The 14,481-nt window shown below is 37.1% G+C and overlaps 1 protein-coding gene across 5 annotated transcripts in view; it reads left to right on the top strand.

The window, feature by feature from the left end:
- ARFGEF1 (ADP ribosylation factor guanine nucleotide exchange factor 1) overlaps positions 1-14,481 on the top strand; it is a 175,612-nt gene that overhangs the window by 88,635 nt on the left and 72,496 nt on the right. For all 5 annotated transcript variants that reach the window (XR_010317774.1, XM_064267778.1, XM_064267779.1 and 2 more), the window contains exons 8-9: positions 8,397-8,572; positions 9,525-9,658. Coding sequence is in view for 4 of the 5 variants with exons in the window: in XM_064267778.1 (XP_064123848.1) it covers positions 8,397-8,572; positions 9,525-9,658 (310 nt within the window). In the remaining variant the exon portion in view is untranslated. The remainder of the gene's footprint in view (positions 1-8,396; positions 8,573-9,524; positions 9,659-14,481) is intronic.

The following is a 14,481-nucleotide window of genomic DNA, read 5'->3' as shown; positions in this document are numbered from 1 at the left end:
AGATCTTCCGTGTCTTTATTGGGAAACCCTGGTGGTGTAGTGGCTAAGTGCTATGGCTGCTAACCGAAGGGTAGGCAGTTCGAATCCACCAGGCTCTCCTTGGAAACTCTATGGGGCAGTTCTACTCTGTCCTATAGGGTTGCTATGAGTTGGAATCAACGCAGCAACACTGGGTTTGGTTTTGGTGTCTTTATTGAGCTTCTCTGTGGATGTTCTGTCCTTTACCGAAAGTGGTGTGTTGAAGTCTCCTGCTATTATTGTGGAGCTGTCTCTTGCTTTTCAATGCTGTTAGAGTTTGTTTTATGTGTCTTGAAGCCCTGTTGTTGTATACGTAAATATTTTATATGTTTATATCATCTTGGCATATTGTCCGTGTAATCATTATATAGTGTCCTTCCTTATCCTTTGTGGTGAATTGAACTTCAAAGCCTATTTTGTCAGAAATTAATATTGCCACTCCTGCTCTTTTTTGATTGTTTTTTGCTTGATATATATTTTTCCATCCTTTGAGTTTTAGTTCCTGTCTTTAAGTCTAGGGTGTGTCTCTTGTTGTGAGCATATCGCTAGCTGGATTGCGTTTTTTTTTTTAATCCATTTTGCTTCTCTCTCTTTCCTTGTTGGTGCTTTTAGTCCATTTACATTCAGTGTAATTATGAATAGGTATGAGTGTAGTACTGTCATTTTTAAGTCTTTTTTGTGTGTTGTTTACAGTTTTTTTGTCCCACTTAATTTTTTGTGCTGAGTAGTTTTTCTTTATATATTATCTTTTTATTCCTTGATTTTGTTTTTGCTGAGGCTTTATGTTTTTCTTACATTTTATATTGATGTGTAGGATTGTTAGTCTCCTATATGGTTACCTTAATATTTGCCCTCGTTTTTTTAGTGTTAAAACCAAACTTTTCTTTATGCCACGTTGACTTCCTCTCCATATGAAAGATCTATGACTGCATTTTTAGTCCCTCTTCATTTATTTAATTTTGTCATCTTTTACATTATGACATCGCTGTTTCCTCGTTCTGAGTGTTTTTTTTATCTTGATTTGTTTTTGTGATTTCTCTGTCTGGGTTGATATCTGATTGCTCTGTCCCGCGTTCTGGTCTTGGGTTAATATCTGATGTTATTGATTTTCTAACTGCAGGATTCCTTTTAGTATTTCTTGGAGTTTTGATTTGGTTTTTGCAAATTACCTAAACTTCTGTTTATCTGGAAGTGTCCTAATTTCACTTTCATATTTGAGAGACAGTTTTACTGGATATATAATTCTTGGCTGTCATTTTTTTTTACTTCAATGCTTTACATTTGTCATCCCATTGCCTTCTTGCCTGTATGGCTTTTGCTGTGTAGTCCAAGCCTATTCTTATTGACTCTCCTTTATAGGTGACTTTTCGTTTATCCTTAGCTGCTCTTAAAATTCTCTTTACCTTTAGCTTGGCAAGTTTGATTATAATATGTCTTGTTGACTTTCTTTTGGGGTCTACCTTGTGTAGGGTTTGTTGAGCATCTTGGATAGATATCTTCTCATCTTTCACAATATCAGGGAAGTTTTCTGCCAACAAATCTTCGACAGTTCTCTGTATTTTCTGTTCTCCCTTCGTGTTCTGGTGTTCCAGTTACTCGTAGGTTAGTTCTCTTGATAGTGTCCCACGTGATTCTTAGGGTTTCTTCATTTTAAAAAAAAGTTTTATCTGATTTTCCTTCAAGTATTTTGGTGCCAAGTGTTTATTCGTCAGTCTCACTAATTCTGCCTTCAATTTGCTGAGTTCTGCTTCTCTGACTTTCTATTCAGTTGTGTAATTCTGAAATTTTATTGTTAATCTTCTGAAGTTCTGATTGCTGTCTCTCTGTGGAATCTTGCAGCCTATTAAATTTTTATTATTCTCTTGAATAATCTTCTAAATTTCCTCCACTGCTTTATCTGCATGTTCCTTGGCTTGTTCTGTGTTTTGCCTAATCTCTTGAAGAATTCTGTTTATTATTCTTTTGTATTCTGCCTCTGCTAATTCCAGGAATACCTCTTTGTCCAGAAGAGTCCTTGATTCTTTGTTTTGAGAGCTTGTTGAAGTGATCATTTTCTGCTAGTTTATGTGATTTGATAGTGACTCTTGGCTCTGAGCCATCTATAAGTTATTGTATTAATTTATTTTATATTTATTCACTGTATCCTAGCTTCTTGCTTTGTTCTGTATTCATATGCCGAAATAGGCTGCTTGAGAGAGCTAACTTGATTATTTGCACCTTTGAAGCTCTAACTTCCTGTCACCAGATGGCTAGAGCTGTTACCAGGCATGTGAGCTTAGGAGTCCTGTCACTTTTCTTGTATGGATTCAGCTCAGGTGTCCAGGTAGTTGATTGCCAAGTGTGCAGTGCAGGCTCTGTCCTACAGTCTTAGAGGAGCAGTGGTGACTGGTGTAGGTACAGGTATCTGGTTGCAGCAGGGAGTCACACTGAGCAAGGCAGAAGGCTGACAACCATCCCCTGAGTTTTTGTGAGGAAAGCACGTCCCTGTTTCCTAGAGTGCACAGGGGGATGGGTCATGCAGCTGGACCATGGGCACCCAGTGCTTTTAGTTGTAAGGACTGGGAGACATCATTTATCCATGGACCCCTGTCTTGGGTGGCTAGGTGGCATGGGTGGAGCCACCAGTCCTCAGGCCCCTGATATGGGTAGGTGAGGACCCTGTTTAATAGGCAGAGTGGTGTTAGATGTCAAAATCGCTCCTCTCCACCACACAGCTGAAAGAGTTAAAGACAGATCTCATGCACATATACTGTTGCAGTCTGTCAGCAAGGGTCTCATCTCTGAAATGGGCCCATACAGGTCCATGCAGGGGTGAAAGGCATTCAAAGTCCATGGACCATTTGTGCCTGGCCAGGAGCTGCTTGTGCCCTGAGTTCCTAGCTTAGGGGTATCTGCAGATTATGTTTTCTGCAGTTGTTAATTTATTCCTTCTCCAAGGGTGGGAGAGTGGTTCAGGGCACACAGCAGAGTATATCTCGGGACCAGGAAAATCGACCACCGCTGACGCCGGCTTGCCGGCTGGGGGCACAATAAAATAGACTTAAGTACTTAGCTTTTGCCAAGAGCACTGTTCTCTGATTACAGAGGCGTGAGTAGACTGTGCGGCTCACTGTGTCTCCCTGAGGGACTCACATCCTGAACACCGCCAGCCCCACCGCGATCGTGACGGGATTGTGCCTGAGAGGCTCCGGTTCCTGCTAAGTCAGGTCCAGCAACTCGTCACCCTCTCTGAACCGTCCCTCCCCCCGCCGCTTAGTCCGATTTCCGAACTTTGCCTTTGATGTTCAGGGCTCCTAACTTATCATACGTATAATTGCTTTACTTGTTTTTTCGGGTCTTTTTTGTAAGAGGGATCACCGGAAGTGTCTGAGTACTCTGCCATCTTGGCCCCGCCTCTTTGTTAGTTCTTTCCTGCACAGATGCTTTCCTAATTTTTGAACATGAATGAGTAGGCAGACGGTGGTACTGTTGGTAGAATGGAATCTATTGGAGCAAAAATTGGCGTGGGAAAAAAGGCACTAATTTTTATTTTGATGTATTGAATTTTGATCATCACGTGAGCCTTTCATGCAGAAATGTTTATGGAATATGTAATAGAAAGATAGAACTCTGCCTAAGAGATATCAAGACAGAATATCAAAAGTGAGTCTTTCGTTTAAATTGAGAGTTGAAGCCATAAGATTTTGAAGTGGGAAACTGTAGAGAATAAAGAAAAGACCATGATCTTGCAGAGTATGAATTTTTTAAAAAACAAATTATGATCAGGAAAGGAACTGTGTCCACGGCTTCTTTGAAAATATAGTTCAGCGGTTGACCAGAGGCCAAATCTATTTCACTATTTTTGTTTAAAAAAAAAAAGTTTTATTGAAACATAGCCATGCTCATCTGTTTATGTATTGCCTGTGGCTGCTTTTGTGCTACAAAGGCAGAGTTGAGTAGTTGTGACAGAGACCATAAAGTATTTACTACCTGGCCCTTTATAGAAAAAGTTTTCTAGCCCTTTTTATAGATGATGCAAAGTATGAAGTGAAAGTAAAAGTCCTTTTTTATTTTTCTGCAACTTTTTTTTTGGAGATATTTTTCAGGCCTAGTAAAAAGTTTAAAGAAAGTACAGTGAACACTTGTATACTGCTTATCTACATTCAGAAATCCTGGTGGTGTAGCGGTTAAGAGCTACGGATGCTAACCAAAAGGTCGGCAGTTCGAATCCACTAGGCACTCCTTGGAGAAACCCTATGGGGCAGTTCTACTGTGTCGTATAGGCTCGTTATGAGTTAAAATCGACTCAGTTGCAACGAGTTTGGTTTTTTTGTTTGTTTGTTTTTTAATCTAGATTCATTAATTTGTTAACAGTTTTGCTGCGTTTACTTTCTGTGTCTTCAAATACACACATGAATAGTATGTATGTATATGTGTGTGTGTTGTCTTCCTGATCCATTTCTAAAGTGATCGTGTACATCATGACATCTCACCACTAAAAACCTCAGCGTAGATCCTCTAAGAATAAGGGCGTTCTACAGGACCCCAGTTCTGTTTCATATTTAGGAAAATTAACACTATTTGAAGAATATCTAATAAACATATATTAAAAAATTTTCCCAGTTCCAAATTGTGTCTCTTACAGCCTCCCTCCTTCCCTCCCCTTTTCTAAGTCCAGGCCCCAATCTGCGTACGCTCAATGCATTTGATTGTTATGTCTCTTTGATCTTTTCAGTCTAGAACAAGCCCTATTGCCTTTTTTTCCACATCTTTCATGACATTTATTTTTTTAAAGAGTCTCAGTTAACTGTTTTGTAGAATGTTCCATATTTTGGATTGATATAATAGTTTCCTTATGATTAGATTTACAATAAGCAGTTTTACAGCATAGGTGACATTGGTACTTATTACATCATATTAGTTAGTACATGATGACAGTTTGCCCCACTTTGGTGATGTTCTTCAGTCTTTTGATTTAAGAGGTGACCACCAGATCTCTCCAATGTGAAAGAACGTTTTTCCCTTTGTAATTAAAAAGTAATCTAAGGGGGATACTTTGAGACCGTATGAAAATTCATTTACTCAATGGTATTAGCATCCTTTGATATCCTTCCCGAACTTAGATATTGCATTGGGTGGCAATATAGCAATTATCTGATTCTAGCACTAATTGACATTTTCATGGAGAACAGAGCTTCTCTTCCTTCCCTCCTTAAAAAAATACTATGGACTCAGTAATTCTTTTATTATTTGATGTGTTACAGTCCTTTATCATTGTTATTCTTTGTTCCAGATGTGGCCAGTGGGAACCCCTTCAAGCCATTTCCTGGATCTTTTTGATATGATTCTGTTAGTCTTTGAGCATGTGTTCAGTCACAGGCAATTCAATATTACTGACTTTTCCCTTGATATAAAATATCTGCTTCATATTTTCTAGAAATTCCTCAAAGCTTTTGGTCCGTTGATAGTGTCCTCCTTAGTTTTCAATGCTGTTACAGATTTTATCTCTTGCTTATGTTTTTGTAGTAATTTCAGTGGGATTTGTCAATGGAGAAAAAGGTAAATTAGTAGGCCCAGTTCACCACCTTGAAACCAGAAGTCAGCATTTATGTTTTATGGGACAATTAGAAGATAAATTAGAGGAGAAACATAGTGAATAATAATACTTTACTTTATTAAGTAGTTACTGTGTACCAAAACTTGTTTCACATGCTTTTTTTTTTTTTTAAACATTCATTTAATCCTCTGGAAAATTTGGAAGATTTTGGTACTATTATCATTTTTTCACAAATGAGGAAATTAAAGCACTAAGAGATTAAGTTAACTTGTTAGGAAGTGATAAAATCAAGATTTCAACCCAAGGCTGTATGGTGTCAAAGTCTGAAAATGATGTCAGAAAATGTTTTCCTTGGAGAAATTTCCTCAGAATGGAGAGGAAAATAATATCAAAGTATGGATTATTCTTTTGAGAAACTTGATAAAAAGAGGGAGGAAAATAGTAGCTGAGGTGTGGCAAAGTTGATTTTTTTTTTTTTCTTTAGACTCAAGAGATTGAGTGCATTTATTGGGTAAAAGTGGGGTGCACAGAAATGAAAATGTAATGTTAAAAGAGTACTACTGAAGGCAAGAAGAGATGAAATTTGAGGGCAAATAAATTGCTCACCTTAGAAATGTAAAGGAATGTTTTCCTCTGAAATGAGAGGGAAGAAAAAAGATTATTATAAATGCCAGGGAATTTTGTGGGGGAAAGGAGAAAGAGCTCATTTTACATTACCTAAAGAGAAGGTGGAAACCAGCTATAAAGGTAGGTGGAAGGAGATGTAATGGGGTACAGAGAGAAAACCGTCTGGAGTAAGTGTTTGGAGAATTAAATAGGAACTCAGTTTCTAATAATCAGCATTAAATTTCTCATCTAGAGAATTCTTTGCATATAAGCATTCTCTATGCAGGTAGTTCCTGACTTAAGACGGGGTTCTGTTCCAACTACTACTCTGTTATAAGTCGGTTCTGACTTACTTAAATAGGAACTCAGCAAGTTGAATACCCCCCCCCTTTTTTTTTTGGTTTTCATTATTACTGCCTTTTATTATCAGTGTCTTTATAAATCTGATCTTTATTTGTCTTTGGGGGTTAACATGAGAATGATAGCATCAGCAAATTGTACATTGCAACATTGTATGTAGTACATATTATTGAGGATAAGATGTACCAAAAAAAAACAAAAACGGCAGATAGTCGTGAGTGCGCTTTGTCATAAACTAAAGTACATTGTAAGTTAGGGACTACCTGTATATAGAATTAGTGTAGTCCCCTTTCCAGGTAAGAATCCATAGAGACTTGAAAGCAGATGCCATGGCATTCTTGGCTGTTTTTTCTGGAAGGTGAGCAGTCCAAGTCTGTATCCTTGGCCTTGGGTGGACCCTCTTCTGAGTCATCACAGGCGGAGAGATAAGAAGGACCAGGGCTGTGCGTACCTCTTCCTTTCCTGGGGAAATACAGAAACAATAGAGAGGAATGCTGCCGCTTATTTTGAAGCACAGCACATTTCCAGTATCACAAATGTGTATATGTAATATATACATTTAATAATAAGAGTTATAATAATATTTAGCATATTGAACACCAGCATGTTAAAGCTCCAAAAGGTCTGCTTGGAAAGCAACTGTTCTGTGTAACTTAGAGTTTCCCAGATGTATTTTATCACTGAATATGTTTTTCATATCATACTTGTTAAGTGTAAAACATAGTTTGGAATTATCCCTCTTAATCAATCCCAGAGTATTCTCATTTGGAGAACAGAAAGCAGCTTTAGGATAAAAACACCAGAAGCTGCTACTCCATTCATTGCTTGAATCACTCAGAAGTTGGAGACGTGTTATCAGTTAATGAAATTAATAATAGTTCCACTTACTGAGCACAAATTGTGTTTTTTATATATGTGTGTGTATATGGTGAATCGCATAGACGTTATTATCTCTATTTTGCTGATGAAGAAATTGAGGCAAAGAAAGATGAAATAACTTACCAGTTAAATGGTAGAGACATGACTGAAACACAGGCCTTTCATACTCCAAAACCTGTGTTCCTTATAATACAGTATTTTCCCCTCATGCTGATTTACAGTTTTCTTTCAGTGTTATCATGAAAGGAGCAATTTCCTGCCGGATAACTACTGGGTTATGGCCATAGACATGTATGTGCTCCTTTTTTTTAAGCAGCTGCATCTAGAGTAGTTCTGGGACTAGGTATTAATTGCATCATCTATGTTTGTTCTACTAGAAGTTCCTTGTTTCTGTTTATATTAATTACCCATATGATTACTCAGCATAACATAATGAAAAATGTGCGGTGATACAGGCCATCATTTCTAAGCTGTGTTCCTACGAACACACGTTCTTAGAGATGTTCCCAAAAAAGGGAGGAGAGTAACTAGTGAAATAAATTTTGGGAACACTACGTATTGTGTATCTCCTTTGAAGAGCTCAGTGCGTATTAACAGATAACAGGCTGTAATAAGGAAACCTGTTTCCCAGCATTTCCTAAGCTTATTTGATAAGGGATTTATTTTGAGGAACTTTTGTTAACATGTCAAGGTGTTAGCATCCATCAGAACCCAGTTAGTAAACACTAATATGGGCTGAAAGTACAATTTGTTTTGGCACATACCAGTTAGCCTTTCATCAACTGAATGTATTTCATTGCCAGAGCAATTTAAAGATTATATTTGAACATATTTCAAATGCGTATTTACTAGTAACTCTGGTAACCTTTAGTGGTGTCAATACATATTACTCGTATTGCTTTTCTGCTACTGTTTGATTTTAAATACTGTATGCTTTTTAATTAAATACACTTTAGTGAATTCATATATATTTTGTGTGATTTTCTTGTCATTTTAGATATGGGAGATGGGACTACTGTAAATGCAAGTACAGATGGCAATGTTGGAACTTTAGAGGATGGCAGTGACAGTGAAAATATTCAAGCAAATGGAATTCCTGGAACACCAATTTCTGTTGCATATACACCATCCTTACCTGATGACAGACTGTCTGTCTCTTCCAATGATACTCAGGTATATGTGTGTGTGTGTGTGTTGGGGGTGCATCTCATTAATCTTACAGATACATCAGTTACCAACACCTTGTAGAGAATATCTCCAGTTGATGATGCTGACAGATTTCAGTTTGGGAGAACAAAAAACTTTTTTTTTCGTTGATATAAACCAGAGCAGTTTATCCCCTTCCAATGTTGACAGCTGAATTTCCAGCTTTAAGGTGTGTCTCATCTGGGTTCCCATCTTCCCTTCACCTCTGCCCAATTGAAAAAGAATATTCTTATCATATATTTACAGGCTAATTCTGGTATCCTAGGATGAGAAAGAACTTTCAGAAGTTTGGGGAATTTTGTCTTACCTTTGCTCAAGGCTGTAGTGACCTTACTACTATGGTAGTAACAGGTCCTACTTATCATTCCCTCCATATTTATGTATGTTTTTATCCTTATCTTTCTAGATAAGAGAGTCCTGCCCTAAGTTAGTGCCCCATATACAGGGGCAGGTTTTCTGGCCTTGCTGACCTTTGGCAAATACCAGCTTTTAAACATTGCCTTGACAGTCTCTATTGTGTTATGTCTGCTCAAGAGTAGATAAAAAGTAAAATAGAAAAAAATATAAAACACAATAACAGGTAGAAGAAAGCATAATTTAGGCCTTTCAATAAGGTATCTTGTCAGGGCGTGAGCTAGTTTTTTTGTCAGTAATTCTATGAGTTGGGTATATTTTAAGAGTTTATTTTGTGGCAAAGAGGAAATATTTAAGAAGAATGCAATTCTTTTACAAGTATTAATTTATTGTTGGGGGTGGGGCGGTGTGTCAGACTAAAGAATGGCAAATTCTTCATCTGGTTCCCTTCTGTTGGATGGGGTAAGCCTCACTATATTACTGAATGATATAAAATACATTAGAAAGCTAAAATTACTTTGTACTCACAAATGTCTTTATTTTCATGGTGTGTTAACTTGTTTAGGAATCTGGAAATTCTTCAGGACCTTCACCTGGTGCTAAGTTTTCCCACATTTTACAAAAGGATGCCTTTCTAGTATTCAGGTCATTATGTAAATTGTCAATGAAACCCCTGTCAGATGGACCACCAGATCCAAAGTAAGTCACTAGTTGTTCAGACTGACAAATACAGTTTGTTTGTTTTTTAAAGGTTGGAGTTATTAACATAACCTTTTTTTTTTAATTGTGCTTTAAGTGAAAGTTTACAAATCAAGTCACTCTGTCATACAAAAATTTATATATACCTTGCTATATACTCCTCATTGCTCTCCGCCTAATGAGACAGCACACTCCTTCCCTCCGCTCTGTCTTTTAGTGTCCATTCGGCCAGCTTCTGACCTCCTCTGCCCTTTAATCTTCTCTCGAGACAGGAGATGCCAACATATAGTCTCATGTGTCTACTTGTATTCAGATAATCTTTGGGTTTTATTTTGTTCTCCTTGTCCTGTAGGACCCAACTAAAATTTTTAGGGCTGTTTTACTCTTGAACTTTAAAAAAAAAAAAGGGATTGAGAAACAGTTGAGTACAAAAACTGCTGGAGTAGGTATCTTGCACTGTTTCCCAAAGGGTACAGACAGCATCGTAGAATAGTGCCTGATACACAGTTGGTGCTCAATAAATATTACTGAATGATTGAGTGAATGAGGGTCTGATGAGTGAGTGTATGAATAAAATTTTTTTTTTTTTAAATCGCAGTATTATAAGGAACTTCGGAGCTCAGGTAGCTCTGCTTCCTAGCTTCAGGCTAGGCTTCTGAAAGCTGCTTCAAAAGATGATGAAACCTAAAAGAAATCCTACAGTCATAAGATAATATGTATTCGTTAAGGTCTTACAAAATGCCCTAGGAAGTACTTTGGGATAGGAATCATTGACTGATTCCCATCAAAAATATTGATTTATCAAAATGGATTAAGGACCTAATGTACAAACTAAAACAGTGAAATTCTTAGAATAAGCAGGGGCAATGCTGTCAGTTCTAGCTTTTAGCAATGGATTATGCAATATAATAACAAAAGCAAAAGCAGCAAAAGAAAAAATAGGTAAGATCCCATAAAAATTAAAAACTTCATCAAAAGACTTCACCAAAAAAGTAAAAAGACAGGCTACCAAGTGGGAGAATATCTTTGGAAACCATATACAATACCAAAAACCTGTTGTCTTAAGTCGATTCTGACTCATAGTGACTCTGTAGGACAGAGTAAAACTGCCCCGTAGGGTTTCTGAGGAGCGCCTGGTGGATTCAAACTGCCGACCTTTTGGTTAGCAGCCGTAGCTCTTAACCAGTGCGCCTCCAGGGCTGCTTGGAAACCATATATCCAAAAAGAATGTAATAACCAAAATATATATAAAACGTCAACAAATTAACAACAAAAAAGACAAATAACCCCATCATAAAATGAGCAAAGGACTTGAATAGATATTTCACCAAAGAGGATATTCATATGGCACCAAACACATAAAAATATACTCAGTGTCATTAGCCATCCAAAACCAAAAAACCAAACCTGTGCCATTGAGTTGATTCTGACTCATAGTGACCCTATAGGTGCAAATCAAAATTGCAGTGAGATACAATTTCACTCCCACTAGGATGGCTGAGATGATAAAAATAGAAAATAACAAATGTTGGTGAGGGTTGGGGTAAATTGGAACCCTTAGCAAAATCGTACAGCCATTGTGGAAAACAGTGTGGTGGTTCCTCAAAAAACTAAAAATAGCCATGTCATATGACCAGGCAATTCCACTCCTAGGTATATACCCGAAAGACTTGGAAGCGGAAACTCGAAAAAGAGACTTGTACACCAATGTTCATTGCTGCACTATTCACAATAGCCACAAGGTGGAAACAACCTAAATGTCCAGCAGATGAATGGATAAACAAAATGTGGTACATACATGCAGCCGAATACTGCTCAGCCAGTAGGAGAAATGAAGTCTTGATACCTGTGTGGATGGAGCTTGAAGACATTATGCTGAGCAAAATAAGCCAATCACAAAAGGACAAATACTGTATGACCTCACTTATATAAAAAGACAAGAAAAGACAAATGTATAGAGACCAAAGTTTATTAGTGATTACCAGGGGTGGGAAGGAGGGGTGAAAAGAGGGATAAACGGTGATGGAAAAATCGCTTTGATTAAGGGTAGGGTTGCACAGCTGATTATTGTAATTGCTGCCAGTAAGTTGTTCACCAGTAAAAAGTTTGGAAACACTGCTGGCATAGTGATTAAGAGCTATGGCTGGTAATCAAAAGGTGGGCTGTTCAGATCCACCAGGTGCTCCTTGGAAACTCTATGGGGCATTTATACTCTGTCCTTTAGGGTCACTGTGAGTTGGAATCGACTCAGCGGCAATGGGATTTTTTGTAAAAAGTTGAATTGGCAGAAGTTGTGTGATAGATATTATTATGGAATGAATTATGTCCCCGAAAAAAATGTGCTAGGCTATGATTCCCAGCATTGTGTGATTGTCTACCATTTTGTCATGTGATACGATTTTCCTATGTGTTGTAAATCCTATCTCTATGATGTTAATAGGGTGGGATTAGCGGCAGTTATATTAATGAGGGAAGACTCAATCTACAAGATTAGGTTGCGTTTTAAATTAATCTCTTTTGAGATATAAAAGAGAGAAATGAGCAGAGAGACAGGGGGACCTAATACTACCAAGAAAGCAGCACCAGGAGTAGAAAACATTGTTTAGACCCGAGGTTCCTGTGCCAAGAAGCTCCTAGACCAGGGGAAGATCAATGACAAGGACCTTCTTCCAGAGCCAGCAAAGTGAAAGCCTTCCGCTGGAGGTGGCACTCTTAAACTGTGAGAGAATAAATTTCTCTTTGTTAAAGCCATCCACTTGTAGTATTTCTATTATAACCATGAGACAAATAAGACAGATATTTTTATAACAACGAGAGGAAAAAAAAAAAAAAAGTACAACCAAACACTTCATGGGATTTGGTTCCTTGGTTTGGAGGTTTAGGGTCATAGTTTCATGGGACATCCCAGTTAATTGGCCATATTGACTTGTTTACTGCTTCTGTTCTACCTCCTAGTTCATTTTGTAGTGACTGGGGTCATAAAAGCTTGCAGGTGGCCATCTAAGGCACAATTGGTCTCTATTAATCTGAAACTACAGAGGAAGAAAGAAAGACAGGAATAGGAGGAGGATATGAAATCTGTAGCTAATTGCCTCTATTAACATGTGGTTCAACTCTAACTAGTTACTGCTTTAGATTGAGTTTGGGCTATTAGAGTGACCTGCCTCTCTAATGTAGTAAAACCAAAACCAAAGCCATTGCCGTTAAGTCAATTCTGACTCATAGCGACCCTATAGGACAGAGTAGAACTGCCCCATAGAGTTTCCAAGAAGCGCCTGGCAGATTCGAACTGCTGACCCTTTGGTTAGCAGCTGTAGCACTTAGCCACTTCGCTACCAGGCTTTCCCTCTAATGTAGTAGCATGATGTATTACAGTATGACAATTTGAGAACTTTCTGGAGAGAGAAACTTTGGTGAAGGCCTGTTTGATTTTAAGAAAGAGATATTAAAATAGAGGAAGTGCAAGCAACGCTACTTCAGTTGAAAATAAACCCTAGAGCATTTCCGTTCCTAAGTGCCAACTAAGAAGGAAAAACCTGAGACGGTTAGTATAAAAAACACGTTTGTCAGATTTTGTATAGTTTTGTTTTTTCACGTTGTACTGATTCAGGGGAGAAACATATTTTAGGCCCAGGAGACTAAAATCCTAGAAAAAATTTTTGGCCCAAATCCTGAGAGATTTATTTATTTATTTTTGACAATATAAACTTTACAAAAAAGGAATGGGGTTGTCTAAATTGCAGCATGTATGTCCTTATACCTGATATACTTTAAAAGAATGTTTTTAGTATTTTCAATTCCTTATCAAAAGTTGATCATTTTGACATCTTCTGAATTGGCTGTAAGAAGGAAATAATTTAAGAATTTGTTGTTATTGCAGAAGACCATTTTCACCATGATTTTAAAATGTTATGGATGTTAAAAGCCTCAATATTTAATTTTCTGAAACTGATTGTGAAAGATGACATTTGAAAACATGCTAGAAACAGTAAAGAGGGAATTTCTCAAAATGCTAAGAATGAAAAGGAAAAAAGTAGTATATGAATTTTGAGTACTATTTTTTTTTTTAATCTAAAAGTGTTCTGGAAAGTGCAAATTAATTATTTAAAATTATTTAAACCAAATAGGAAATTTTGTTTGAACTTAGAAAGGACCTTGACCATCAGGGTCATTAAACATTATAATTGAATACTTAAAGAGATCACATTTCCTGCCCTTTTAAAAAAAAGAAAATTTTTTTATCTTGAATGATTTTGCCAAAATCAGTGAGACTTCGTAGTTATGTAATTTTGGGTTTTTTGTTTTTTTTTTTTTGTCGTTGCTTCTCTTTTATATTTTGCTATCTTGCTAACATGACGATCTAGGAAATGTTCTTTATGTTTGGATTATATTTGAAACTACCCGAGGAAAAACCTCAAATCTAATGTTTCCAGCCTCTTTTGCCAATCAAAAGCATGATTTATTGTGTATTAAGATAAGAAACCATTTTATTATTTCTTCATTCTTAGTGCCTTGTAAATAGCAGGTACTTCATAAAAGTTTGCATGAATGCATGAATAAATTCATCAATTGTTTTTGAGCACATACCATGTACAAGACATATTTTGAATGGTGGGAATACAAATAAAAAGAAAATATACTTTTTCTAACAAAAACTCGTATGTTAGAGGATGATAAGTTGCAAGATTTAATTACATAGAAATTGAACAAAAGGGTGATAAGTGTGACCTAAACTAGGAAATAGAGGTAGAAGAGAATATGAAGGGAAGATACTGGATGGCTCGATTGGCTCACCTTTTTTTCCCATAGCTATTCAGATTCTT

Source organism: Loxodonta africana, chromosome 14 (genome assembly GCF_030014295.1).
Source record: "Loxodonta africana isolate mLoxAfr1 chromosome 14, mLoxAfr1.hap2, whole genome shotgun sequence".
NCBI lineage: Eukaryota > Metazoa > Chordata > Mammalia > Proboscidea > Elephantidae > Loxodonta > Loxodonta africana.
Note: the sequence above shows the minus strand (reverse complement) of the source record. Positions and strands in the feature narration are given on the sequence as shown.